The sequence below is a fragment of the Equus przewalskii genome, chromosome 1 (genome assembly GCF_037783145.1).
Source record: "Equus przewalskii isolate Varuska chromosome 1, EquPr2, whole genome shotgun sequence".
Lineage (NCBI taxonomy): Eukaryota > Metazoa > Chordata > Mammalia > Perissodactyla > Equidae > Equus > Equus przewalskii.
In genome coordinates, this window is record NC_091831.1 from 124,581,045 (window position 1) to 124,606,968 (window position 25,924).

General features: G+C 57.5%; 1 protein-coding gene and 1 long non-coding RNA gene across 9 annotated transcripts in view; one reads left to right on the forward strand and one right to left on the reverse strand.

Annotated features, from left to right (window-relative positions):
• The window catches only part of CORO2B (coronin 2B), a 137,973-nt gene extending 115,355 nt beyond the window's left edge, over nt 1-22,618 (reverse strand). The window contains exon 1 of one of the 8 annotated variants that reach the window (XM_070622537.1): nt 22,485-22,618. Coding sequence is in view for 3 of the 8 variants with exons in the window: in XM_070622491.1 (XP_070478592.1) it covers nt 20,773-20,853 (81 nt within the window). In the remaining 5 variants the exon portion in view is untranslated. The other 7 variants (XM_070622567.1, XM_070622491.1, XM_070622555.1 and 4 more) reach the window with 7 other exon arrangements.
• On the forward strand, nt 21,675-24,604 carry LOC139083788 (uncharacterized). The gene is made up of 2 exons (XR_011540719.1): nt 21,675-22,064; nt 22,798-24,604. It is a non-coding gene; the product is annotated as an uncharacterized lncRNA (long non-coding RNA).
• The last annotated feature ends 1,320 nt before the right edge of the window (nt 24,605-25,924 follow it).

Below are 25,924 nucleotides of genomic sequence, written 5' to 3' on the forward strand. Positions count from 1 at the left end.
TTTAAAACCTAAATCTAGTGTCATTCCCCTGCATAAAGCCACTAAACGGTTCCCTCCCCGACCTCAGGATCCTGTCTGTGGTCCTTACACACTGGAGAATGATGGCCCTCCTTGGCCTGAGCCCCACCACGGCACAGCTGTGCTCCCAGTGTGCTCAACGTCTTTCTCTTCCTCAAAGTCTGTTTCTCCTTTCCGGGACTTGCACACGCTGCTGTTTCCTCTACCTCGGTCTCTCTTCCCAAGTGTCCACTTGGCCAAACCCTCCTCTTCCTTCAGGTCTCTGCTTCAGGGCCCCTTCCTCAGGCAAGCCTTCTCGTCCCCGAGCCTGCGCGGGCTGCTCCTCCTCCGGGCCCCGCACACTCCCTCATCCTGGCACCGTCCTCGCGCAGCTCTGCAGCAGGTGCGGCCCTCGGCTGTAAGCTCCACACAAGAGGAACCTCTGCCGCCCTCACCACTTTATCCGGGGATGTCGGCTCGGAGAAGGCCTGGGGACGGGCAGGACCCTCAGCCACTCAGGGCCTGCCCTGCCCCCTGCCCTGGAGGCCGGCCAGGGCAGTCTCTCCTCCATCTCTGCATCTCCTGGCACAGGGCCTGGTGCACAGTGGGGGCTCGAGAAATGTTTGCCGCATTAACGGGAGGGGGTGTGAAGGAACGAGCAGAGAACTCAGCTTTCTGGATGGATTTTCAAATCTCTGCTTCTGTCAGTTAGCCATTCACACACCTGAACATCTGCACACCACTCCACCCCTCCGTGGAGACACACATGTCTCAGAATGCCACTGTTAAGCTGGCCGGGAGGCATCCTGTCCCTTCTAATTAAAAGTCACGAAGGCGGCCTCCTCCCTACTCATTCCTCTCTCTCCAGGTCATTTCTGGAAACTGAGACTCAGCAGGACAGCTGAGAAGGAGGTGTGGTGGATGTGGAGAAATTGCTGGGGTTGCATCTCTCCCTTCCAACCCTCCTCCCACGCTATACCGTCTTCCTGTGGGTGACGAGGCTGAGGCAATGAAGGGCCAGGGGCCTGGGGGCCTGGCCACCAGGAGGCTGGGGGCTGGGCCAGGGCTGTCCCCAGCTTACTGTTTTCATTTCCTTTCCACTCCTTCCCCAAAGGCCTGGTTTTAGGGCACCCCCTTTTCCTCAAGAGGAGAAGGCAAAGCGCCAGCGCCCTGGCCATCGCCCACAGTCATGGGAAGCAGGAGTGTCTCTGAAGGCCCCAGGAGCCACGTCGGTGGAGAAGCTCCCAGGTCTGGGCCCAGAGAGAGGCTGCTTAGCCAAGACCGCTTTCCCCTTCTGACTGAGCCCCATGGGAGCCTAGGTCTGGGGCTCCAGAAAGGAAGGCAGGGGACTACCTGTGTTGTAGGAGCTTGTCACCTGGTGTGAAGCAAACCTGGTATGCTCTTGGCAAAGTCCACTCCTGAGCAGACTGTGCTGAAAAACATCCCCGAGGCACAGACCAAGCACAGTGGCAAAATGAAGCTGGAAGAGAGACAAACATTCCAGGAAGGCTTCCTAGAGGAGGTGGCATTTGAGCCAGGCCTCCAAGGAAGAGTGCAGCTTCCATATTTTAGAAAGATTTGCAAAACAAATAGCACTTAAACCACTGGATTTTGGTGGTGTGTGCGCGTGTGTGTTTTAGACGAAGGGGTGTTTGTTTGATGGATTGATTGTGACAGAAGGGAAACTCCCCGGCCAGCAATGAGGTTATGGGATCATCTGTGAGTATCTTTTATTGCTGCAGCGCTGGGAGGAATTGTGAGCTACACCCCAGGGGTCTTGGTGGCTGCTGTGGAGGCTGCCTCCATCCTCTCTCCCCAGCCCCAGGTCCCCCTGGATGGGGCCTCCACCAAGCAGTAGGGACAGCAGCAGCAGTCCACGTGGAGGGGTGGGCGGGGGAACCCCAAGCCAGTCTCCAAGGACACAGCTCATCAGGACGCATCCTCTGTTGCCATGGAGACTCCAGGCCCACAGGGCCGGCTAATAGTCCCTGAATTCACTCAGGCCTCAAGCACAATTAGACAAGATGAATTTCTGAGTTGGAGCATAATGAGACCCGGACATCCGGAATGCATATGGCAGCCTCCCAGGGGACAGCAGAGCCCCGGGAGAGTACCCTGCTGTCACGAGGTCACCAGGCCACCCGCCTCTCTTGGGCGGAAGGTCTGGAAGGCCCTAGGGAGCACTTCCCCTCCTTTAGAATTCTTCAAGGGCAGCACGGCCTCTGTCTGAGCAGCGTGGGGGATGGGAGGAAGGGAGAATAAGCCCCCTCCATCTGTCCCAGGCCCTGCTGGGGACAGGGTCCGGAGGCTTTATTCTGCACCCTTGGATGAATTCTCCAGCAAACGCATCTCAGCTATGCTGCACACACAGAATAGATTCTTCTCTCCATGCAAAAAGTACAAATATGTCATTCAAAAATCTCTACTTGGACATCCACAGGGCCAGGAACAAGGGAACACACCATGGGACCCGTGGCATCGCACACTCCCTCCCACGAAGGGCACAGGGCTTGCCCTCTGGCAGGGGAGACAGGACATGTTCAGCTTTAGTCATCTCAACACAGCAGTGTCATGAGAACGATGGAGTTTGGAGTCAGGAGAGATCAGAGAAGGCTCCACGGAGGAGGTGGCATTTGGGCTGGGCTTGAAAGCAGGGATCAGGAGGCCTTCGGAGTAGAGAAGGAGCATAAAAGCACAGGTTGAGTTTGGGGGCAGCAAGCAGACCAGTGTGGCTGGAGGGCAGGGTCTGGGCAGGGGCCAAGGAAGGAAACGGTGGCCAGAGAGGGAAGGCTTTGAACGCCCAGCTAAGTGGCCTGGACAGTGGGAAGCCAAAGAATACGGCCACCCAGGTGGCCAATGGGCTCCAGGAGTACACGCTGGTAGGATCCCACCCCCTAATTCCCCTAACCGAGGGCAGCCCTGGCCCACCTTGGGCCCGAGCCCAGGACAGGCTAGCTGCCCAGCTCCCAGCCCCACCAGCTTCCCTCGGGTAACATCACTCTTCCAGAAGTTCCTGTCAGAATAGAAACTTCCTTCTGGCAATGCTCCTGCACAAACCCCCAGGCGTCCCAACACAGCCCAGTTTACAGATTAGCTGCTGGTGCCCAGCACAGATCCCGGTGAAGGGAGGGGACGGGAGGAGGAGAGCCAAGGTTTGTGTAGAGTTAAAAGTGGGAAGTCGGGAGCTGGGGAGAGAAGGCTGCTGCAGAGGGGACACCCGGCCTGGCGGTCCCGGGGAAGAACGGCACAGGGCTGGCCTCTCCGGGGCACCACCCTCCCCCTGACTTCTCCAAGGTCTCGGCTTTTTAGAAGGCAAGCCTACTCCACTGAGAAAATTGGATTACCATCCTTGGATCAATTTTTTTCCAGGAGGTTGCTATTAACAAAAACCACTGACCCTGCGTGATAGAGGAGCAGAGACAGTAAAACTTCCCGTATGTTCTCTCTCTCTCTCTCTCAGGCGGGGAACTCAGCTTAGTTCCCCGGGAGCCAGGACACCCCGATTCCAGTCGGCTGTCACCCCTCTTCTCCAGGGGCCTACGGAGCCCAAGGTACCCAGCCTCAGCCTCTGCAGGATCTGATTTCCAAAACTGAAAATGCACTCAGAGCCAAGTGTGTGGAACGAAGCAGATGGTCAGGCTGAGGGGGCGGGGCTGGTCTGGAACACGGCCACTGACCAGAGACGCCTTCTTCGCCAGTACTCGCCTCCCCTCTCATCAACCCATCAACCTCCAAAACGTCACCCTGCATCCTGTTTTCTCCCAGCCAACTCAGGCCCCTTGCCTGGACCACCACAATGGCCCCCAACAGGTTTGCTGCCCCTATGCCCACCGAGAGCAGTGCTCTGACCGTGCCGGCCCCCAGGAAAGGCACAGGGATGGCTCACAGCCCCCGGGACTTTGGCCTGTGGCCCTCTCTGCTCTGGTTTCTCTCTGCAACTCCGGTGAAGCCTCTGCATTCCACAGCAATGAGGGCTTTTCGTTTGTTTGGTCTTTATTTTTGACAGGAGGGAAACAAAAATTAGGGAGAAGCTATTGGTTGAACGCACTGCTTTTAAGGGACAAAACAGCCAATTAGGGCACGGGCTTCAGAGTGTGTCGGGGCTGGGACAGAAGCCTGGCTCCATCTCAGTTAACCAGCTGTGTGACCTTGGGCATGTTCCAACCCCTCTGAGCCTCAGTTTCCTCATCCATAAAATGGACATAAGAGTAGCACCTCCCCGCCGCCCCCCCCATGCCTCAAGGCTGTTGAAAGAACGCCTCGAGATGCATGCGAGACAGCAAGTCCCTGGAACACGGTCAGCGCTCAATACACAGTAATGGTTAGTATTTTGTTACTGGCGAATTCCAATCCTACAGCACCTCCCTCCTTGGCGCTCAAACGCCAGCCAGCCCAGAACAGATGTGCCAGCAGCCAGCAAGGCAGCCACATTGCTTCCCTCTGTCATTTCTCCTTGACCTGAGAAGGCTGTGCCTCTTAATTGCTCTTTGGTTTTACTCAATTTGAAATGAGCAGGGCACCGATTCCCTGCAGGAAAAAAGAAATATGCTTCTGCTCAAAATACTAATGAGGTTGGACGCGAGGTGAGGCTGGCAGGGCAGGGCGGCCCCTGGGGACTTCCGCCAGCCCCGCCGGCCCAGCAGGGGGACCCAGCCCAGGGTGGAGCATCCTCGAGAGGGCAGAGGAACCAGAGGCTTGGCTTTGCCCCGCAGGCGGAGGTGGGGTGGGGGCCGGACCGGCTCAGGTGGCCTGTGGAGGGGGCGTGGGAAGCCCGCTGCAGCAACGTCCCGTGGATTCGAGGATCTGCTGTGCTCCGGGGAGCTCCAGGAGCACCCTAGCTGTTGTCCTCCTTTTTTCCCATCCAGTCACCAAGGCCTGGAGATTCCTTTTCCCTGTGCCCACTGCCTCTCCCCTGGCTCAGACTCTCACCAGCTCAACGTAGCCACCGGGCTACAGGCCTCCAGCCTCTTTCCTCTCCAGTCTGTCTTCCCCCGAGCTCCCTGAGTGGTCATTCTCAAACAGTCAGTCAACAAACATTAGTGAGTGGGAAGCAAGTGCCAGCTTATGGGAGGCAGAAGGACTCACTATGACCCAGACCAGCTTCCCCCTCCTTTCTGACCTCTCCCCTCACACTCCGCAGACCCGGGCCTCACACTGTGCCTGGAAAGGGAGGCCGCCTCCTCCTAGGAGTCTCCAGCTTGCTGCTCCCTCAGCCAGAAGGATCTTCCCAGATTCCACGTGGCTCCATCTCTCCCCTCATTCCACTCTGGGCCCCGATGTCCCCTTTTCAGAGCCAACCTGTCTGAAACAGCTCCTCCCACGGCTCTACCCCTAGACCCCGCTGCACTTTTCTTCATGGCATTTACCATACCCTGACACGCTAACGTTTATGTGTTTGCGTTCTATCCTGTCGCCTACCCTCCAGGGCCAGTCTCCCGAGGACAGGGGCTTCTGTCCAGGTCACTGATGTCGACACATCCCGTCACCTAGAACAGGGGCTGGCACTGCATGCGCTGAATGAACACTGACTGTCGTGGAGTCTAATGAATGAGCCAGGTCTCCTGCAAAGAGCCCTTCACTGACTCACGCACGACTAGCCTGGCCTCCGTCTTCACTGCCCCTCTGGCTCCCCCTCCATTCCCCTCCCCACCTTCCCAGCCCCTGACTCTCCACATTCAAACCTCCCTGGTCAACCTGGAAACCCTGGGACACGCCAGGAGCCCGCTGCCCTCACCTCTACTCACGCTGCACCCCTGCTCCACCCCGTCCCAACCCACGCACCCTTCACAGTCAGCGGCAAACACCCCCACCCCTTGGAGGCCTGGCCCGTCTCCCCGTGCTCCGGGCCTTTGGGGCCTTTAGGGTCAGCGCTGCTCCATCACTTCATCGGTGTCTGTGTCTGCCTCCCAGACAGAACTCAACTTCCTTACAGGTCGGGGAATGGGTTTCCCTGTGTGTCCCCTGAGCCAGCGCCGTGCCTGGCAGGGAGCAGGTGCTTGGCGCACGGTAGTCTGTATGAAGATTCAGATGGCTCTAATGCTAACAACCATCATGAACTATTACGTCTTACAGAGCCCACTATGGGAGACCGGGACAGCAAGCCAGTGATGGAGCGGGGAACAGGACCCCAGCCCTGGGAGGAGCCCCTGAAGCCCTGCCTCAGGGACCAAGCTGAGGGCAGGGGGTCCCGGCCCCTGGCCGTGGATAGCAGGTGATCTGAGGCCTGCCACGGGCTGGTGGCGTGGAGCCAGACTTTCACATCTGCAGACGAGGCCGGTCCCAGCATCAGGGGGAAGTGCTGCCTTGCTCCCCAGCGCCTGCAACTCCCAGGGGATGTAAACCGGACACCCACGGCCCCTTCCTGGGAGGAAATCCTGCCAGCGTTCTCAGGGACATGGGAGGGCGGGGCTCAGCTGAAGGAGGAAGGAGGGAAGGGGCCCCAGGGTAGGCCTGGGTCGCAGAAGCACTCCCTCTGCCTGGCCCCACAGGCCACAGTCGAGGCTGCCGGCTGGGCCGGCCACTCAGTCCTGCTTCCAGCCAGTTCTCTGGACTTAAACACTGCATAGCTGGGACTTCTGCATGGTACAATGCTCCCTACACCTCTTCCTACCCCTCCACTGCTTCAGAGCAAACCCACGCCACAGCTCATCTGACACTCCAAACACTATCAAGGGGCAGGCAGAACTGGATTGATACCTCCCTCTTTTCAGAGTTGGAAACAAAGACCCAGAGAGGTTAAGCAATTCGCCAGAGGTCACACAGCATGTTGGAGGCAGAGCCAAGAATAGAAACTAGGCTGAGATTTCAGTTGCTATTATTGGGAGTCACCAGGAAGGCATGTGCTAAAAAGGTTTCCTGGGACTGGAAGCAGGAGGTTTAGAGGGCTTTCTGCCCCCTCCAGATATCCCACCCCCTTCCTTCTGCAAGCACACAGGCTCTGTCTGGCTTCAAACCCAAAGAAATTCCATGTCTGCGCACTGGCTCCCCAACACGGGAAGCAGCCCGTTCCCTGTGGCTTCTTCCCTGGAGGATGCGTTCAATAAACAGAGCCCCTTTCTCATCTTCCTGCATAAATATTTCAGGAGACTAAGAAGCAAACAGATCTGAGTTTGATCCGCTGCTGGCTACTCAGAAATGGGGGCTCCTCCATCCCAGGCGGGCCTCTCCCCCCTCCCCAGGCGCTGCCGCGTCCCCCAGGCCGAGGGAAATACAAGATGGCAGGGACGGCGACCTTCTTGCAGGGGCTGTTCACCAGGGCTGGGAACCTGGGGGAGCTGGAGATCAGAGCCTCCCCACACTGCTCGCCGTTCCTAGAAACGGGAGAGCACGGTCTGCTCAGCGTTCTTGGGGACACTTCAATCACTCCTGCCTGAGACCACCCGGCAGGGGACTCGAGGCTCCTGCAGACGGGCAGCGCCCACGGGAAGAGGGCGCAGAGCCTCCAAGAGCAGGTGGACCGAGTTCTGCTGGAAACCTCGGCAGCTTAGCCGGCCACTCCCCCAAGTCTCCCACAAACATTCCTTTTGTTTATTCATCAGATGTTCACGGAGCACATTATTCTTGGATCCGGAACATTCAGCGGCTCCCCATTGCCGACAGGGTTCTGCCTTCTCAGACTGTCATTTCCTGTGCTTCCAATCTCGCCCCACCCCAGCTTCCCAGCCACATCTCTCTGCTCCAGTCCCACTCTGCACTCCAGTCAGCCTGCGCCCCTAACCCCGCGAGTCCTGCCCTTTCCTAATTGCTGGCCTGCCTTTGCCTTTTCTCCTCTCCCATTCTTTTCTCCTGCCCTTCTCAGGATGGCACATGCACCACCGCCTCCATGAAGCCTTCCTTGACCATCCCACCCCACAGCGATCCCCCTCTCCTCCCTGAGCTCCCTCATGGACCGCTGCCACCACTGCCACATGGAACTGCTCCTGCAACACTCTCACATGTGAGGGCTTATCATTCCAACTCAGTTACAAGCGTCTAGAGCGCCAGGCTCCAGCTTCTGTTGCAGCCCAGTGTCTAAGGATGAGAGCTGCGTCTGGACAGGGCTGCTCCAGAGCGGAGCTCAGCTTTGAAGAAGAGCTGGTGCCTGGGCCCTCCTACCGGAGATCATGATTCTACTGCTCTGGAGGAAGCGGGGGAGGCAGGACCAACCACATAATTTGTAGGGCCCCTTGATCAAAAATTATGAAGAATTTCAAGACAGTGTCAGCAGAACACTAAATCAAGCATTGCACAGGTTCCACACCCATGAAGCCGGCCCTGCAGACAAGCACTTAAACCTCCCCAGGGGATTTGCAGCTGGAGTTGAGAACCACCACTAATGGTAATGGGAAGCCACCGAAGGTTCTGCACCACGGAGCTCCCACGACAGTACACGCATCTGTGTCTCCTTCACCTCTGCATGCCTGGGCTGCCTGAAGCCCAAACAAATATTTGTAGAGTGAATACATGAGTGGACGGAGAGAGATGGAACTTGAGCTGAAAGCTGGGAAGAATGTTTTTCCCATTTGTATTTAAAATCAAATATAGATATATTAAATATTAATATATTATTATTAATAAATAGATTTTATATAATAAAATAAAATATTACTATTTTAATATTACTACATATAAATATATCTGACAAGCCTATAGTGCATGAATCTTGTGTTCAGCTTGAAAAATTTTTACACATGCACACATTCACCTACCACCATCACTCCAGAAGGTTCTCTCGTGCCCCATCCCAGTTAACACTACATCCCAGCTCCAACCCAGGTCGCCATTGAAAACTAGCTAGAATTTTCACCAGGAAGGGCTCTCTGGCTGAAGGAGGCAGAATCGGGGTCGGGGGGCGTATGGAGGAGACTGACTCATAAATCCCCTTCCGTGTGTGAAGGGCTGACGTTTATGCCAAATGGGAGGGAAACGGCAGAAGGCCTCAGACAGGCTGGACTGCCGTGCTCAGAGTCACAGGAAGCGCTGGTGGCCGGGCCGAGACTCGAACTCTGCTCCCCAACCTCCAAGTTTCGTGAACTTTTCACAGCCTTGGTGGTCTGCAGTGAGTGTGTACGTGCTGGAGGACACAGCTCAGGAGACTCTCGCTGCAGTGTCTGGGGAAGCTGGGGGAGGGAGGAGGCTGGGCAGGATCCAAGGCTGGGCCGCAACAGGGCTTAAGCTCTTGGCATAAGCACGCCCATAAACTCATTCCTGCACCCAGCCTCGAACGGGTGAAATTATCCTAAGACAGCTGAGGAAACTGAGTCCCAACCAGGAGGGAGGGGACTGACCCCAAGCACACAGCCCCCCAGGGTCAGAGGTGGGGTTTCGGCAGGAGCCTCCAAACCCAGCGGCAGTGGTCTCCTCAGCATGCCACGGCCAAGCCTCACCAGAAGGACACTTATGGCCCTCTGCCCACTCCTTCTGTCTTCTCAACGCCCAGATCCAACCTTTCTGGCAATCAGGCAGGTGGGAAAGGCAGTACGGCACAGTGGTCCCACCAGGGCTCTCCCTGGGGGACGGGTTCACCTTCAGGCACAGGGAGAGTCTGCAGGAAGTCCGGGCCGGGGGCCCTGAAGCCCCTGCTCCCACCTCACTGCACCCAGACTGGGAACATCCGCTCACATCTCGGCCTCTAGGGCCACTGGGGCTGGGGCAGCCAACGTGCAGTGCGAGTTAGACTGTGTCACTCCTCTGCTTAAAATCCCCCCGCTCCCACGCCTCTGCAGGGAGAAGCTAGGGTCCTTGACCAGCCACGGCCCCGGCTCCTGCCTGCCTTCCAGCCTCATTCACCAGTCACCGTCCCAGCCCTCCCGGCCGGCAGCCGCAATCCTGCCTCCTTGGAATAAGCCAGACCGTGGCCCCCTGCCACGCCTTTGCTCACGACACCCGTCTCCCTGGAATGCCTTTCCCTCCTCTTCACCCAACTCTGCCTACTCCTCCATGAAGCCGGGGCCAAGATCTCTTCCTCCAGAGACCCCCTTGGCCTCCCCACCCCGTCCCCAGGCTTCAGAGTTCTGTGCACACATCTCTGTCACTGTCCTCCCACACCCCAGCTCGCAGCCTCCCCGCCCGTCATGGCTGCAGCCCTGCATCCTTCTGAGCGGCCTGTCTCACTCCCTAGCCTGGGAGCCCCTGGGGAGGGGCCTGCTGGGGTCCTGCCCTGCAACTCAGTGCCACGTGCTTTGGGCCCAGCACGCAAGCGCTGGGCAAAGGTTTTCTGAATGAATCTAGGGCCTCATTTTATTTGCAGGGGAGGCGGTGGGGAGTGGGGAGGGGAGAGGTGGTCAGGGTCAGGAGAGCAAGGCAGCCAGGGTGCAGAGGGACTCTGCACGATAGCCGGCCCCTCCACCCCCATTTCCCTAGCAAAACTGGCTCACGCTCACCAGCTCTCCCCTCCTGCTCCCCTTCCTCCTCAGGGAGCTCTCCTGAGCCCCATCATTCTAGGGGCTTGCTGTCAGCAGGCTGGACCCAGTCAACGGCAACCACTTAAGGCCTTACCCCTCCCACGAGAATATGTATTTTAATAACATCTAAAAGGCCCAAAGGAACTAAATTCTCTGGTGGGTTCTGGGCACCCTGATCGGGAGGGCATTCTTAAAAAATAAATCACAGTGTGGTCAGCCATCACTGCCAGGCCAGAGGAATACTGAGCTCCTGCAGGTCCCTGAGACTGTGCCATGAGACCCACCCCGGGCAGGGCCCAGTTCACTCTTCCCCACTGTGTGTGCCCGGGCAAGTGCTGGCTCAGGTTCCCCCTCCATAAAGCAGGGATAAGAGCAGAGTTGTAGGGGTGCGTGGGGGGCAGGCTCAGGGGAGCCCGTGTGACTGCTGCTTTCCTAAAGCAGAGGCCCGAGGGCCTGCAGCTCCCACAGCCAGCTCCAGCGCCCTGGGTCTCCAGGGACTGCAGGGGGCGGCCTCTCTGTGGCTCCGGAGCCCCCCTCTCCTCCTCTCCACCCACTCTTCCCTCCTCCCTCCCTCCTTCTCTCCAAGCCGAAGTTCCAGGGAAAACTCTGCCTGGAGACTTCTCAAGCCAGTGATAAGGTCTGGCCAGAGGAAAGCTCTTAGCAACCCAGGCTCCCAACCCAGAGGCCCTTCTAATGGTTTCTGAGAAACAAAGCAGGGAAAGATTGCCCACGGCCCCGCGTGGTGCCAGGTGGGCCGGCTTCCAGGAGGGAGAGGGCGGTTTGCAAGCCATGGTGGAGGCCAGGGTGGCGGCCTGGCACGGAGGGCATGCGCTGCCAGACCTCGGCAATCACAGCCCCGCAGCCGAGCAGACAGCGCCTCAGAAGTCGCTCCTCCTGCCTCTGCCATGGCCACGTCCAGGCCCCAGGGTGGGGCACTCCTTGCTGGTCACCTGGGGAGCCAGGCCCCTCCATTCAGGGGTCCCCAGCTGCCTAGGCTAAGTCCTCAAAGTCTCCTTTCTGGAACTTTCCCCCACCCCCACTTTTGAATCAGTCCTGATTTCTACCGGAAGCCTAGAAAAACCCACTGAACCGAAACTCGCCCAAAGTGATCCGGCCACCACCTGAAGGGGGCCCCGGTTCCCGTTCGCTGCTTGTACCCCCTTGGATAAAGCTTCTGGGGCCTCAAGGTTTCTCCTCTGCAAAAGGAGGGACGCCACTACATCTCCTTAGCGTCCCTCGCAGCTCTAGCAGCCATGGACCCACAGGAGTAAGGATTCGGCCCAAGCAGCAACAGCCAGGGAACAGTTCAGGCTTGCTCCAAATCCTGCCCAATTTTGTGTCTTTACAACTGGAACGTGACAAGCTCGGCCTTTACCCGCGGCAGGTACAGTGGAGCCTGGAGGCAACAGGAGCTCTGAGGACCGAGAAATTACCACTGATGGGACCCTGACAAGGCCAGTTTCTCCGGGCAGTTCGGGCCCTGAAATGGCCTCCATCCGTAACAACTTGAGTTTGTTCTCAGATGTGGTAATGACTATGGCAGCAAGGCAGGCCCAGCGCCTGGGAGGACAGTTTTGATAATAAAAAGTTATCGGATGGACCCTCAGGTACACAGAAATCCCCATTCCCAGAATTCCAAATTTCTCAGAATCCCAAATTCCCCCAGGCATTCCTGCAAACTCATCTTTCACGGGAGGTCAGCGGGGCAGGCATAAGCAGCATTTTCTTTACGAAGTCAAACAAAACACTCAGGAATTAAACTCTTTTGTCCCCTTCCACCAACACCTTTCTTTTCATCAGTTGCTCCACGTCCTGGAAATTCCCCCAGATCCCAGATCATAAAGCTATTAGTTCTGAAATGTTTGCCACAAATGCCTCAAGCTCGTAGAGGATGTTCCTTTCCGGGAACCCAGAGGAAAAGTAGGTCTGAGCCCCCAGGGCGTCAGGAGAAAGGTCAAGGCCATGTGCCAGTGGGGCCGGGTGTCTCAGAGACCCACCCGGTGGGACTGTGCTCTGGGACCCATGCCCCCTTCCACTGGGAGCTGAGCCTGAGGGGAGCCAGGAAGATAAGGAGCAAGGCCTAGATGCTTTATTTGGCTCATTTTTCCAATGAAAGCAGGACACTCAATTTTTGTAGCCAGGTTATTTGTCCCAAGCATATTAAAACAGCCCAAATAGACAGAACGGGAAGAGAGAAAAGCAACTTTTCATCTGCACCAAACTAGCCTGACAGAGCAAAAAGAGACCGAGGCTGTTTGGAAGAGGCGACCTCGTCTCCTCCACCAACAGAGAATGAACCAAGTCTGAAGTCAAGACTACAGCGGGGGACGCGGGTTGGCTGTTGGACGGAAGCGCCTAACTCTAGTGGCGGGAGGGGGCCGGAGGGTGTGAATTAGACTCTATGACAACAAGCCACTCTCTCCGTGACAGCTGTAAGTGCCTTACTTACCATCACAGCACCCCGTGAGGTTGAGAACTAATTCCATTTTCACAGATGAGAAAAGAGAGGCTCAGAGACCTTGAAGACTGGCCCAAGGTCACACAGTAAGGAGCAGAGGCAAGAGCAAGACTTAGGTCTTCTGCCTCCGGGACCCCTTCTCTGGCCTCACGTTTCGAGGTCATTCCAGCCTGACAGACTGGTAAGACAGAAGGCCTGGGAGGCAGGCTCAGCCCCTAACCAGCTTTATGACCTTAATAAGTTACCTCCCTTCCTTCTCTGGGCCTCTGGGCCTGCAACTATAGAAAGGGCACACTCAGATCACAGACCTACCTCATAGGTGGTCACGAGAGGAACGAGCACATACGTGTGAGACACTCCCTAGGTGCCTGGCACAGACTAACGCTCCGGAAGGGTAGGCTGCTTCTGTTGCTGTTGTCGATTACGCCATCGGCCCCCTGAAAGCAGGGGCCTAATACCTGGTCCAAAGCTGGGGACAGCCTACTAATCAATCAGTATTTACTAAACTAATCTAAGTTAGGATCAGGAGTCATTCTCGTGTTCCTGGAAAGTGCGGAGTGCCAAGGAGGCAGAGGGCTGGCCCAGCCAGCCCCAGACGGCTCCAGAGTCAAACACTGAACACGGGGGCTTCTCCCCAGGGATCAGTGCGAGCACCCGCCAGAGCCAGCCTCCCCACGTGCCCCCCGCGGGCAGCCAGGCCTCCAACGGTGTTGCCGTCGGCCTCACGCAGGGGCTGGGAAGCTGAAGCCTGTGGCGTGGACTCCGAGTCAAACTCAAGCTTGAGCAGGGCGGGCACCTAATGGGCTCGTGACATTAAAAATCACCTATATGTCCCTGCAGTTTTACTTTCAAGACCAAGGCCCAATCCAAGAATCAGAAAGATTTAAAGAACAAAAATAGTCGTAATTGGGCTCAATAAGAATGTAAGACGGAAATTTTCCTGCCAGAGCAAAGTTTCCTTTTGGAAAAATACATGCCCCCTTCCTGGGGCTGCCTTGGAGCCAAGAGGGCCCCTGCCCTCCCTCCCGCAGCCCAGGAGGCTCTGTGAGGGGCGGCAGAGGGCTGCACAACTGAACGAGGCACTTCCACACCCCTCTTGGTGGGGTCAGTTTAAGAAGTGGCCCAGGGACAAGCCATCCTCCCTATGAGCGTCAAGCCACAGGAAGGAGGAAGGAAAGCGTGCCGGAGTCAGGAGGCTCCAGTCTGGACCAGCCTCTACTCTGCCTCGCTGGGCAACCTTTTGCAGCTTACTTGGCCTCTCTGTGCCTGTTTCTTCACCCATAAAGTGGGGATAACCACAGTAACCTACACTGTGAAATCACTCGGAGGATTAAATGAGCCCAGACACATACCGAGCTCTCCCCAAGGCTGGCCGGCAGGAAGCAATCCTGTGAGCTGCTTTTGTCTCCAGACATTCGCCCATGCTCTTCCCTCTGTCTATTCTCCTCTCCTCAGCTCCCCTCCCTCCCCTGCTACCTCCCACTCATCCTTGTGATTCAGCTTAAAAGTCACTTCCTAACCGCCCCTGGCTAGATCAGGCCCCCTGCGATTATTCCCAGAGTTCCCTATGCTTCTCATTTCATAACCCCCAGGACACTCATTGTAACCATTTGTTTAATTTTCTGTCTTCCCGATGTTAATAGCTGACACTAACTGCCAGGCATGTGGCAAGTGCTTCACACGGATCAGCTCATTTAATCTTTATAATAATCATTTTAAATACTACCATTATCAATCCCAATTAATGGATAGGGAAACAGATGTTCAGAGAGGTTAGGCAACTTGCCCAAGAACACACAGCAAGTAAATGATACAGTGCCATCTGTCTGACTCTGAAGCTGGCATTCTTAGCCGCTGGCACCCTGGTGGTCATCAGGGGCCATCTCGAGAGACAGCCACTTCTGATAAGGGTTGCAGGCCTGGACCACAGACCTGCATTCCCTACACAAAGCTAGCTTCACGGAAACGGAGACGGTGGTCCTACTCCTGTCACACTTGTTCTACCCCTGGGCTGGCTGCCCTGCTCAAGTAGCCCTATCTGATGTCAGAAACCACATGCAGGATGCCCTCCTCACCCAGCACCCTTCCCCAAATTATTTACGTGGCTCCCCGCTCCAGTGAAGGCCAGAGGGAAGTCTAAGCAGGATACATCACGAGTGTCACCCTCAAGGCAAGCAGCATTTGCCCAGCACACCCTGGTGCCAGGGCCGCAGACACACAGAGAGGAGCCCTCCGCCTGGGGGTGGGGGCAGGGGCAGAGTAGGATGGAGCACCAGCCCCAGAGGCCTGGGAATTAGAGGAACATGTGCTCGGGTCAGCCAGCCCAGGCAGATGCTCGCTCCCCCATCCACTAAACCTGCAACCTCGAGCAGCTTACCTACCCTCGCTGAGCCTCCATCTCCTCCTCTGGAAAGCGGGATCCTCTGATGACAGAGCCGACCTCATGGCTGTAGGGAGTAGATGCCATCATGCGCGCGCAGTGCCTGCGTAATAACTGTGATTCTCGGGACGACGATGATTAATCTTCACAGGACGTGGGCCACGACGTGATCGGATTGAGAAGGTTCTGGCGCCAAGTCACAGATCTGGATGTGCACCCCAGCTCTGACCCACACAAGCTCTGTGACTAGGGCGTGGCCCTCTCTCCACTCAGAGACTCCGTTTATTCATCTGCAAAGAGGGGGAACCGGCTCCACCACCGAGAGACCCTCGGATGCTGGAAGGGATTCAGCACAGGAGCCCATGTTTGTGTTCTGGAAACGGGACAGTCCTGAGCAAACCCGGGTGCCTCCCATCGCTGTGTTAATTAATCGGAAGGAGGGTGCCAGCCAGAAACCAATTATAAAGTCCCTCCAGGGGCCTCTGCGGGGGGAGGGGAGGAGGAGAGGAAGACAGTGGCGGCCCCTCCCCCACTCCCTCTCCACACGCACTTGAGCCTCCTTCGCAGCTGGTCCCACACTCCAGGCCCACAAAGGAGAGGCTCATTCTAAACAGCTTCTTTTCATGTGGAAGCCACTGGATTTGCATCTGTCCTTCTCTGGCAGGGCCCGCTCCCTGCCAGCTGCTCCCAGCTTCCCAGGCTGCAGGCGGCTCTGGCCCAGGCCTGAGCCTGCAGGTCCACAAGCAAAGAAAGGAAGGGGGACAAACAAGCTGATCAGGAGAGGAGGGAAGGAGAGGCAGCTGGGCACAGAGGGAATCTGCACATTTTCTCATCTCCTAGACACCAGACAAATGCTGTGGCCAGCACATCCAAATCAGAATCTGGGCCGCCCCGGTGCCAGAAGCCGGCGATGGCTGAGGCCATGTCTGCTCCATCTCCAGCCAACCTGGAAGAATGGAAAAACTCACTCTATCGCGGAGCTGCCAAGGTCTGATGCTGCCAGGCCGTTGGTCCAGCCAGCGTCCACATTCCCAAACCGGCCAAGCTCACATCTTTGCTGACTCCATAGGGTAGGCCAGTTGTGGGGTGATTCTGGAGCCCTAGGAGCCCCACAATTCTGCCCAGATGCCTCTAAGTGCTGCCATAAGTGCCAAGGAGGCAATGCCCCCAGGCAAGAGAGCACAGGGCATCTGGGCACACTCGGGAAGAAGGGAACTCGCCAGAGCTCTCCTGCGAGTGAGTGCCAGCACCTTGACACAGTAAGGAAGGAAAGAGCCTGCATTTATTGAGCACTTAGAGTACGCAGGCAAGACAGACCTCTCCTGGCTCGCGTCCCCTGGACCTTCCACATGCATCTCCTTGAAAGTCTTAGCCAGCAGGAGATGTGGCTCATGCATTCTGTGACCCCAATGCCTAACATGGGGCCCCGCCCAGAGGAGGAGCTCCGAGGGTGAGTGAATGTTAGCCGCATCCCTTCTGCACGAGAATGCTCAACATCTGGAAGGAGGAGGTGTAATGAGGGTGTGGAGCCGAGAAGGCAGAACCCTCACCCACCTCCTAGTATCTGGGAGCTGGGTGTGTGCAGGCACCTCTCAGCCTTTTAACTGAGGCTCTGTTAACTCTGGCTCTCTCATCTCTTCTCCCAGGAAGAGGCAGACAGGAAAGAAGTGCTGGGAAGAGGAATGTCCACGGGTCCAGATGCTGGGTCAGTGAGTCAGAGGCGGAGGGACCTTGCAACCCCCTCCTCTCCATCCTGACCCTGGTTGTAGCAAGGGCTTCCACACACCTCGACCCCAAAATGGAAGAGGCTGCCCAGCAGAGGGAAACCCAGATACTACAGTACAGGCTGGGGTGACGCAGTGGAGTAACTAGAACGGAGCTGAAACACCTGCCCCTGCTCAGGAGCCCCCACAGGGCAGCCAGGTGGGAAGAGCACTGACCAGCCGTCAGGAGGACCCAGTTCCAGCCCCTCCAGCCTCCAACTTCCTGAGTGACTTCAGGCAAGTTACGATCTGCTCCCTGGGCCTGACTTCCCCCATTTGTCAAGGAAGATGGTTGAGTGACGTGACTGTTCAAACATTCTATTCTCCTACGAGCCACTCTATAGGGGCCCTAGAGACACGTGATCTTTGCCAAACAATTAACTGGTATTAACTTCCTGGGCAGAGCAACACCATCCTCACTCCTTCACATTCAGCGGGAGCCAGGGGCTCCCATTGTGAGCTGAGCTCTGCCGGGAGGGCAGCAGGAGAGAGAAAGCTGACCTGCAAAAAGAGGGGCTCTGGCGTGGCTGACGATGCTGCTTGCAGACAGGGCGTCAACTGCTCAGTGGAGAAGAGGATGCTGACATCCAGGGTCTTCTCTGCCCACCTTCCTCCTCTTAAGTCCTTCTGAGGTACCACTCCTGCTGCTGAAGGTACTCTGTTCTTGGACCGCAGGGCCTCTGGGGCAGCCTCGGGAACTTGGATGGCACTGAGCTCACCGGCACCTAACCTGACAAGGCACGCCTGGGAACGAGGAAGCCCAGTCACCGTCAGCCACCACCTTCCTACCTTAGGAGCCCCATCCCTGGTCACATCACAGACAAAAGCCAGGAAATCACTGCAAAGTCCTCTGAGCAGCAAAAAGGAGTTGCAAAGTCCAACATGAAAGCTCAAGACTTCTCTTATACCCCATTGACTTGTACTTGACACACAATTCTAATGTATTTTGTTCTGTGTTCCCAGTTGGTGGCAGTTTAGAAATGGATATTTAGAAGTGGAGCAGCCCTGCCAGCCTGGCGCACGACTGAAACGGACGAGACAGAGAAAGAGTACAAAACGCAGGCGCGGGAACTTCAAGAACAAAGTCATCTGGCATAAGATCATCTCGTCGCTAGGAAGCAGCCTTCACTCCCTCTCCCCGACCTGCCCCATGTGAGCATATTGGACTAAACTGGGAGGAGGAGGGGCCTTGACCTCCCGGGGATGTTTGCGGTCTGGGAAGCTGCATCTGGTCTTTCCCTCTGCTCTCTCTTCCTTTTTCATTCCTTTGTTCTCCTCGTCGTTACATAAAGAAACGAAGTCGGCCTACTAAAATACACACCATCAAATAGGGATTCAGACGTCATAACGAGGACGATGCCGTCGGGCTGGAAGGTTACAATCCAGAGATCTGCACGGCTCCAGCCCTAGGGCTCTCAGGGCAGGAGTCCCTCCAGAACCCCCAGGCTTCATAGGCAGCTGCACCAGCGGTAGCCCCCATGCAGGGGGCTGGGGTGTGCATGAGAGGGAGGGTGATGGATGGAAACTGAGGCCCACCTCCTCAGAGGAACTGCCACTGAGCGTCTAGCAACTTGCCATCTGACTTCCTCTTCTCCACTTTCCAGGCTCTGGAGCTAACCAGAGCAGCTCTGCCAACTCACCCCTGACCCTGGCCAAGGACTCCGCGCTCAGGGGGCCTGACACAAAGGCTCAGGGCAGGTGTCCAAGGGACAGAAAGCTGGGGCTCGCCTGAAAGGGGTGACCCTTTGCCTGGAGGAGGAGCAGCAAGCCCTGGGGTCCACCGTCTCATCTATTGTCCCCCAACACAACTCCGGTTTGTGAGCACTGACTCTGCCCCCAGACCTCCACCTCCAGTTTGTGAGCAGTGGCTCCTTTTAGGGTTCTTCTTCATATCTGTCTTGTAACCAGACCTCCCTTGCAGAGAACAAAGAGGCCCCAGGCTCCATCAGAACTGACTCCTTGCCAGAGCTGAAGCTCTCCCGAGGCCCAGAGGAAGGGACCCCAGAGATCATCAAAACCAATTCCTGCATCTCACAGATGGGAGTGACTGGTCCAAGGTCACACAGCCTGGTAGTGGCCGACTTAGGACTAGAGGCCAGGCCTTCAGACTCCCAGAGCACCGCGGTTCCTTCTAGAACTTGTGACGGAGCCTCTTCCAGCAGGCTTTCAGACAGCAGCAGCGCCCAGGCCCCCCCCCCACCCCGCATTGCTCCCACTCCTCCAGCTCCCCCTACAGAAACACGACTAGTAGGTGAAGGGCTGGCAAGGGGAGAGAAGACAGGGTTAAGATGGGGATTTCATGTAATCCTCTGAGCTGGCTTAAACTGATGCCACACTGGTTAGAGGAGGAGGACAGAGACACAGAGGGGTTTGGAGGGGGAGGGGAGAAAGGGGGAGCATTAGTGAATAATCACTAGATCCCAAGGGGCCAGGCCTGCCAATGGGTTTAACAGACAAGTACCCACCTTCATGGACTCCCTACCCTGGGCCCCAGACCTCCAAGTAGCGCCCCTCTGCCATGGGAATAACCCAGTCTCCAGGGTCCTCAACAGTGCAGAGCAATGGAAAGATCACAGGCCATAGACTGAGACAGTGCTGAGGGCAAACCCCAGCTCTGCGACTTCCTCACTGTGTGACCTTAGGCAAGTCACTTTACCTCTCTGAGCCTCAGTTTCTTCCTCTGTTAAAGGGGACTGAACACACCTTCCTTGCAGGCCTCCTGGGAAGGAAGGTTGCCTGGGCTCATGTACATAAGGAGACACAGGGGAGGCATTGAATCAAATCTCAGCATTATTATTACAAATCCCACATCCTTTATCTCTCATCCAGGTTCATCCATTACTCTTCTGCCCCGGCGTGCTTGCGTCTTTGACATTAATAACCTTAATGAAAATAATCCTTCCCAGCTGAATGGCATTTGCATCATCTCAAAACACTAAGCCTCCTCCCCTCTGTGGGTCACAGCAGCCCTGCCGGCAGTGGCCAGAACTGAGGTAGCCCTGAGCCCCCAAATTCTTCTTCCCCCAATGTTTCCAAGCCCTAGTTTTGGAATTGAGCCCAAAGACCCTGAACAAACACGCTGCCTTATGGCAGATTTCATGGGGGCATGGGAAGCCCCCGGCTTGGCGGAAGGAGCCAGAACCGCCCCTCCCATCCCCTCCACCGTGACCCTTCATCTGGCCCACTGCTCTGACCACAAACGGGCTGCCCTTCCCACTTGGGCCTCCAACGCTCCAATCCAGAGAGCTGGCTGGGCAGCTGGTGGAGGCTGGCCCTGGGTGTGTGGATCGCCAAACCCAAGGCCCAGGCCAGGCTGTGAGCTCTTACCCACAGAGCTCTCTGAAAGTGTGGGTTCACACCCTACATCTTACAGGTTCTTCAGCTGCCCACCACCATCCCCAGAATCCAGGCTACTCTCCTCAGACTCCACAAGAGGAAACTGAGGCCCAAAGCAAAAGGGCCCAGCCAAGGTCACCCAGGGCGTGTGGGGTAGAGAAGGGGAGTGAACTCAGGTCTCGCAGTCCTGGACACTTTCCACCAGCCCGGCCGCTTTCCTCTTAACTCTTTCCTCCTCCTAACAGGGAAGGCCCAAGTCTCTCCGATAACCTGCGCCCCCGTGGCAAAGTGCAAGAACTCTCCTCCAACATGCGGGCTGTCAGAACGCTCACCGCCCCTTGCCCTCCCCAAATCTTCAAGTCGGTCACCGCAGACCTTTCCTATGCCTGGTAGCAGCTCCCGGGACTGGGGAGCGCCTTCTCCGCTGACTGGCTCTGGAGAGGACCCCAGAGTTACCGCAATGGGTGATGAGCGGGGAGAAGCCGGCAGGTGAGGTGGGCTTTCCCTCAGCTGGCCTCCTCGGGGCGGCAAGCCCATCCCAAGCCCACTGCCCAGGGCCAGTCCCTGCCAGCGACGGTCCCCGCGGCGCGCTCCAACGGGGGACACCAAGGAGCTGCCCGATGCTGCTCTCCAGGGGTTAAAAATGCAGCATCCTAAACACGGGTTAAAAATGCAGTCCCGGGGTTGGGCCGGTGCGGAGGGATGTTGTCCAGATCACAGCGGCATCCTCCCCGTTCCCTCCGCAGTCCTTGGGGGCCCGAGCGACTCCAGCGACTGGGGGAGCAAGAGAGGCGCCCGCCGCACCTTCCCGGCCCCAGCGCCCCCTCCCACACCCACACTCCCGCGCCCCCCGCAGCCGAGGCGGGGGGCTGCCGGTGCCGGCGGGTCCCCGGAGCGGCGGGCGAGCGGCGCTTACCTTTGTGACAGTCATGCAGAAACTCCGGGGCGGGGCGGGGGCGCGGCGCGGCGTGCGGGGCGGCGGCCGGGGTCCGGCGGGAAGGGGTCCGGCGCGGCGGGCGCGCTCGCGGCCCGGGCGGCTCTCGGCGGGCTCCCCGCGCCCCGCGCCCCGCGCCCCGCGGGAGGCTCCGCCGAGCTGGGGCCGCGCTCCGGGCTGGCAGCGCGCGGGGACCGCTCGTTGGCGCTCGCCCGCCGCCCGGCGCTGATGTCAGCCCCGAATGTGCATTTATAATAGATGAGCCTCCTTCGCCGCAGGAAGGCGAGGCAGGAAGAAAGGGAGAGAGGGAGAGGGCCCGGGCTGCGGGCGGGGGGAGGAAGAGGGCCCGGGAACTCGCTACAAAGGAGGAGGCGCAGGGGGGAGGAGGAGGAGGAGGAGGAAGCGCACGCCCGCCTGCCGCCGTGCCCCTCGCCTCCGGGCTCGATGGCCGGCCGCCGGGCACCGCCGCTCCCGGAGCCCCCGGCAGGCGCCCAGGCCCGCGGCCTTAACCCCTTCGGGCCCGCGGGCGCCACGCGGCTGGGCGAGGCTGGGTCCTGGCACCTGCCGGCCGGGGGAGTGGGCGGCGACTTGGGCTCTCGGTGCCCTGTTGGCCCTGGGACGCTGGTGAAGTCACACGCTGGAGGCCCAGGCGCCGCGTTAGGCCGAGAGGACCGCGGGCTCGCCCCCTGGAGGTTCGCAAAGTCGGCCCGCGGGCCGTGAGTGCGGCGCGGCGGGCGGAGAGGAGCGTGGCGGCCGCAAGCCCGGAGTTCTGCCTGCTCCCCTGCCCCGCGCAGACCCCTGGGCACAGGGTTGTGTAAGCAATCGTTTAATTCTAATTCCCGCAGAGATTAGCTGGCCCAGAGTGGATCGTAGTCCATTTTACAGGGGAGGAAACTGAGGACCAGAGTGGGGAGTGACTTAGCCAAGGGCACACAGCCAGCTGTACTGGCCCCAGGCGTTCCTCCTGGCGCCCGCTCTTTCCACGTCGCCGCAAGCTCTCTAGGAACCCCTCCTTATGAAACCCGCCTTCTAGAGACCTGACGGGCCCCGCGCTAGGTGTGTCTACACCGCCGGTGGGCGCAGCGCTGCTCCGGAGGGAACACAGGTGCATTCTCTGTGGTGCACTAACGTGACCCGGGTCACACCATATCCTGGAGCTGCTGCCGAAACTGGAGGGATGTCCACCTGTAGGTGACCCCGCAAGTCTCGAGAAGGGAGTCCTCCTCGGGAGTACCTGAGCAGAACCGGTTTCGGCAGATGCTGAGACTGAGGAGGGTGGGGTTAGCGGAGATGGAGGCGGAGGGACCTGCCGCGCAACGCCATAGCCCGGCTAGCCCGGAAGTGCTGGCTTCCTGCTCCGCCGCGAATACGCAGTGCAATTAACCAGGGTCACGTCGCCGACGGGGTGGCACGTGAGCACCTGTGCTGGGGGATAGAGAGGAGACGGGGCGCCTGCCTTCAAGGAGCCCGCTGTTTAGAGCAATAATGATGGAGCAATCAGCGTCTGGAGAGCGCTTTGTGGATGATCATGCTATTCTGATTTACAGTTTCTCCTGCACTCCTAAATGCAACAGCAGGAGGAAGGAATTACCATCCTCACTTTGCTGATGCGTGAACAGACTCAGAGAGAGAGGAGACCCGCCCAAGATCACACAGTGACGGAGTCAGAACTTCAACAGAAGTCTTTTTGAATCAAGCACAGCCCTGTGCTTTGGATCTGTGAATGCCAGGGCCCCTCGTACCTGCTGCCTTATTTGAGCTTCACACCTGTCTTGGGAGGCAGACGGAGGGTTGTCAGGCCTGGTTTCACAGGCCAGGAGTTTGAGTCACTGACTACATCTCCTGAGGAGCAGATCGCTGTGGCTGCAGGCCTAAGCATCTCCTTCGTGCAGCCCCGTATAGGCGTGTTCCTGGGTTGGACCTCCTGCCTCTGACACGCTGCTTGCCTGCCGAGAACGCCCTCCTCATTCTGCGCTACTGCAAACCCTGCCTGCGCTCACAGCCCGATCTCCTCCACATGTCCCTGACGCCCCATCCGGCCCCCGCGGGTCCCCCTATTGCATTTGGGTCTGAGTGTCTGGTCTTGCTTCCATGAGCTTCCTGTGGTGTAGACGGTGAGCCGACCAGCGTCCTGAGAAAAAGGGTGTGCCTTCTCTTCCTGTGTACCCCGGGCATGCAGCAGGTGCTCAGCGAATACTTAATGCTGCCAAGAACAAATCAAGCAAAATAAACCTTCAACCTGCAGCAGAAGAAATTTATGGTGGACCGGCGAAAGTACATCCTCCCAGCGAGCTGTACAGCGGCAGAAGGGTCACGTTCTGCCTGAACTGTCTCGGGTAGGTCAGCCTCAAGACAGGAGCATGGACCTCAAAACCTTTCCAAGGCCCCTCCAGCCCTTGGAAGCCGTTAAAGGGCAACTCAAGAACACTAGTCACCCTTCCCCCATGGCTGTGACTTGTCCACTTTTATCTCTCACGGATGTTTGGGATCCCAGATTGTCATCCTCAGCTACCCAGCATGCCTCTTGGCACCTTCCCCGCCATCCGTCAGCGCTGTGGACTCTGGGAATGAGACAAATACTTAATATCAGCTTGAGCCAAATGTAATTAGGAACATCAATCTGCTGCCCACAACCACGTGACGTGCTCCAAAGGCAGAAAGAAACCATTTTTTATCCCTCCCGCGCTGTGGGCTGGGCCCTCTGTCACATCTCCCGCGTCAGAGGGGAGGGCTGGAGAGCAAGGGCCCTCTGCAGGAACTCTGCACCCCTCGTCAGGTCCAGGGCTTAGCTCGTAGGGGATGCTCAGAAACGTGTGTGTTTTCTGTGGTGTGGTTGTCTACACCACAGCACCTGCCGCCTGGGTCCCCAGCAGTGTGGCCCATCTTAGTCTGGATCCTCCCTGAAGCAGAAGCTGAGAAAAGAGTTGGGTGCAGGTGGTTTGGTGGGAAGGAGATCCCAGGAGGCAGAAGTGGATAAGCAGGTGGAGGTAAGCAGTGAGATCAGGAAGGAGAAGCCCATGGAAAGCTGAACTTTCTATCGCATGTTCTCAGGGCCCCTGCTGAAGGCAAGGGGCCCGCTTTCCCCGAGACCTCGGGGCTGTGTCCGGAATTGCCTCCAGGCATCCGTCCTCAGCGCCTCTTCCCCAGTGTTGGAGAGCTGCCCCTGAGGGCATTACTTCAGCTTGGAGAATGCCCTGGGGCAGAAAGCCGAAAGACTCCCAGCTCTTACTTGAAGTGGGATGCTGTCAGCTCAGGTCTAAGCTCCCAGACCATCCGCTGAGGCGCAGATGAAACCAGGGGAAGGCCAAGGGAATGTGCTATAAATTGTGGAATAAATAAGAGTTTGCAGTAGTAGCTCTGGTTTCCTCTAGACTCTTTCATGCCTCAGTGCTTTAGACCACACTCTCTCCTCTGACTTGAATGCCTTTACACCTCTTTCTCTGCATGGCAAACTCCTATTCATCCTTCAAAATCCAGCTCAAATGTCCCCTCCTCTATGTAGCTTTCCTGACACTACCTCCACAGTGGCCTGATTCACACTGTGTTGTAATTATCATGATTAAATATATCTCTCCTGTCTCTTTTGATAGGCTGTGACCATGTGTTCTCACTCTCTCTGTTTTTGATCACAAGGAGTAGCTGACGCATAGGAGATGCTGGGTAATGCTCAAGCAATCCAATAAGGCTGCCATGGGCACCTTTAGCTTCTACTTTAGTAACTCCTTGGCTCAAGTCCCAGCACTGCATAATGAGGCATCGGGCCTCCCGACACTAAGCTTTGCCCCACCTAGTGTGCTCACTTGCCCAGCATCTACCCAGGCCCTCTGTCGGGTGCCACTGTACAGAGTGAGGGGGGCTTGGTCCCAGCCTGCAAGAAGTCTGCCGTCTCCTAGGAAAGATGCCCAGACATGGGTGGATGCTGCACTGTAGCCAGGGCCAGAGGGAGAGTCCCAGAGCCAGGGAGCCCGTGGGAGGGAGGTCCTCCAGTCCTCGTGGCTGCCTCGTTCATGCCACCCCAGGTCACACACCCCATTCCACCTGCCCTCAGGGACTCAGTCTTCAAGCCCCGCAGATCCCACCGCCCCTCCAACCTTCCCCTCTTGTCCATCTCCACTCATACTGCCCTCACGCAGCGTTATATTTGGCACAGGCCACTCTGACTGACTGGCCCTCCTGCTTCCTATCTTGTGCCCACCAATCCGTTCTCCACTGAGCAGCTCACGCACCCCTTGTCAAACACACACAGATCTGCCTCCTCGAAACCCATCAGGGGCCCTCTGCTGCCTTCAGGGTGAGGCCCAAACATGGTTGTCGGAGACCTGCCTTCAGTCTCCAGGTTTCCCTTCCCATCACACTCTTGCCCTTCTCTCCCCCTCAGCACCTACCAGACTCTTCCTTATTCTTTCCTTGGATGTTGCCTCCTCCAGGAAGCCCTCCTAGACGATGACCAGCCTGATTTAGATGCCCAGCCTCTGTGCTACTTTACACCACTCCCTGAGTCCCCTTCTCTCTGCCCTTGTGCATTGTTTTATCATTTCCTGTTTGTGGGTTTGACATCCTCCTGGAGGATGAGCTGCGTGAGGATAGGGACCACTCTTTCTCTTGGCAGTTCCAGCACACAGCAAGTGCCTTGCTCAGCCCCCTTCCTGCTCTGTAATTCTCCTGGTTCCCATT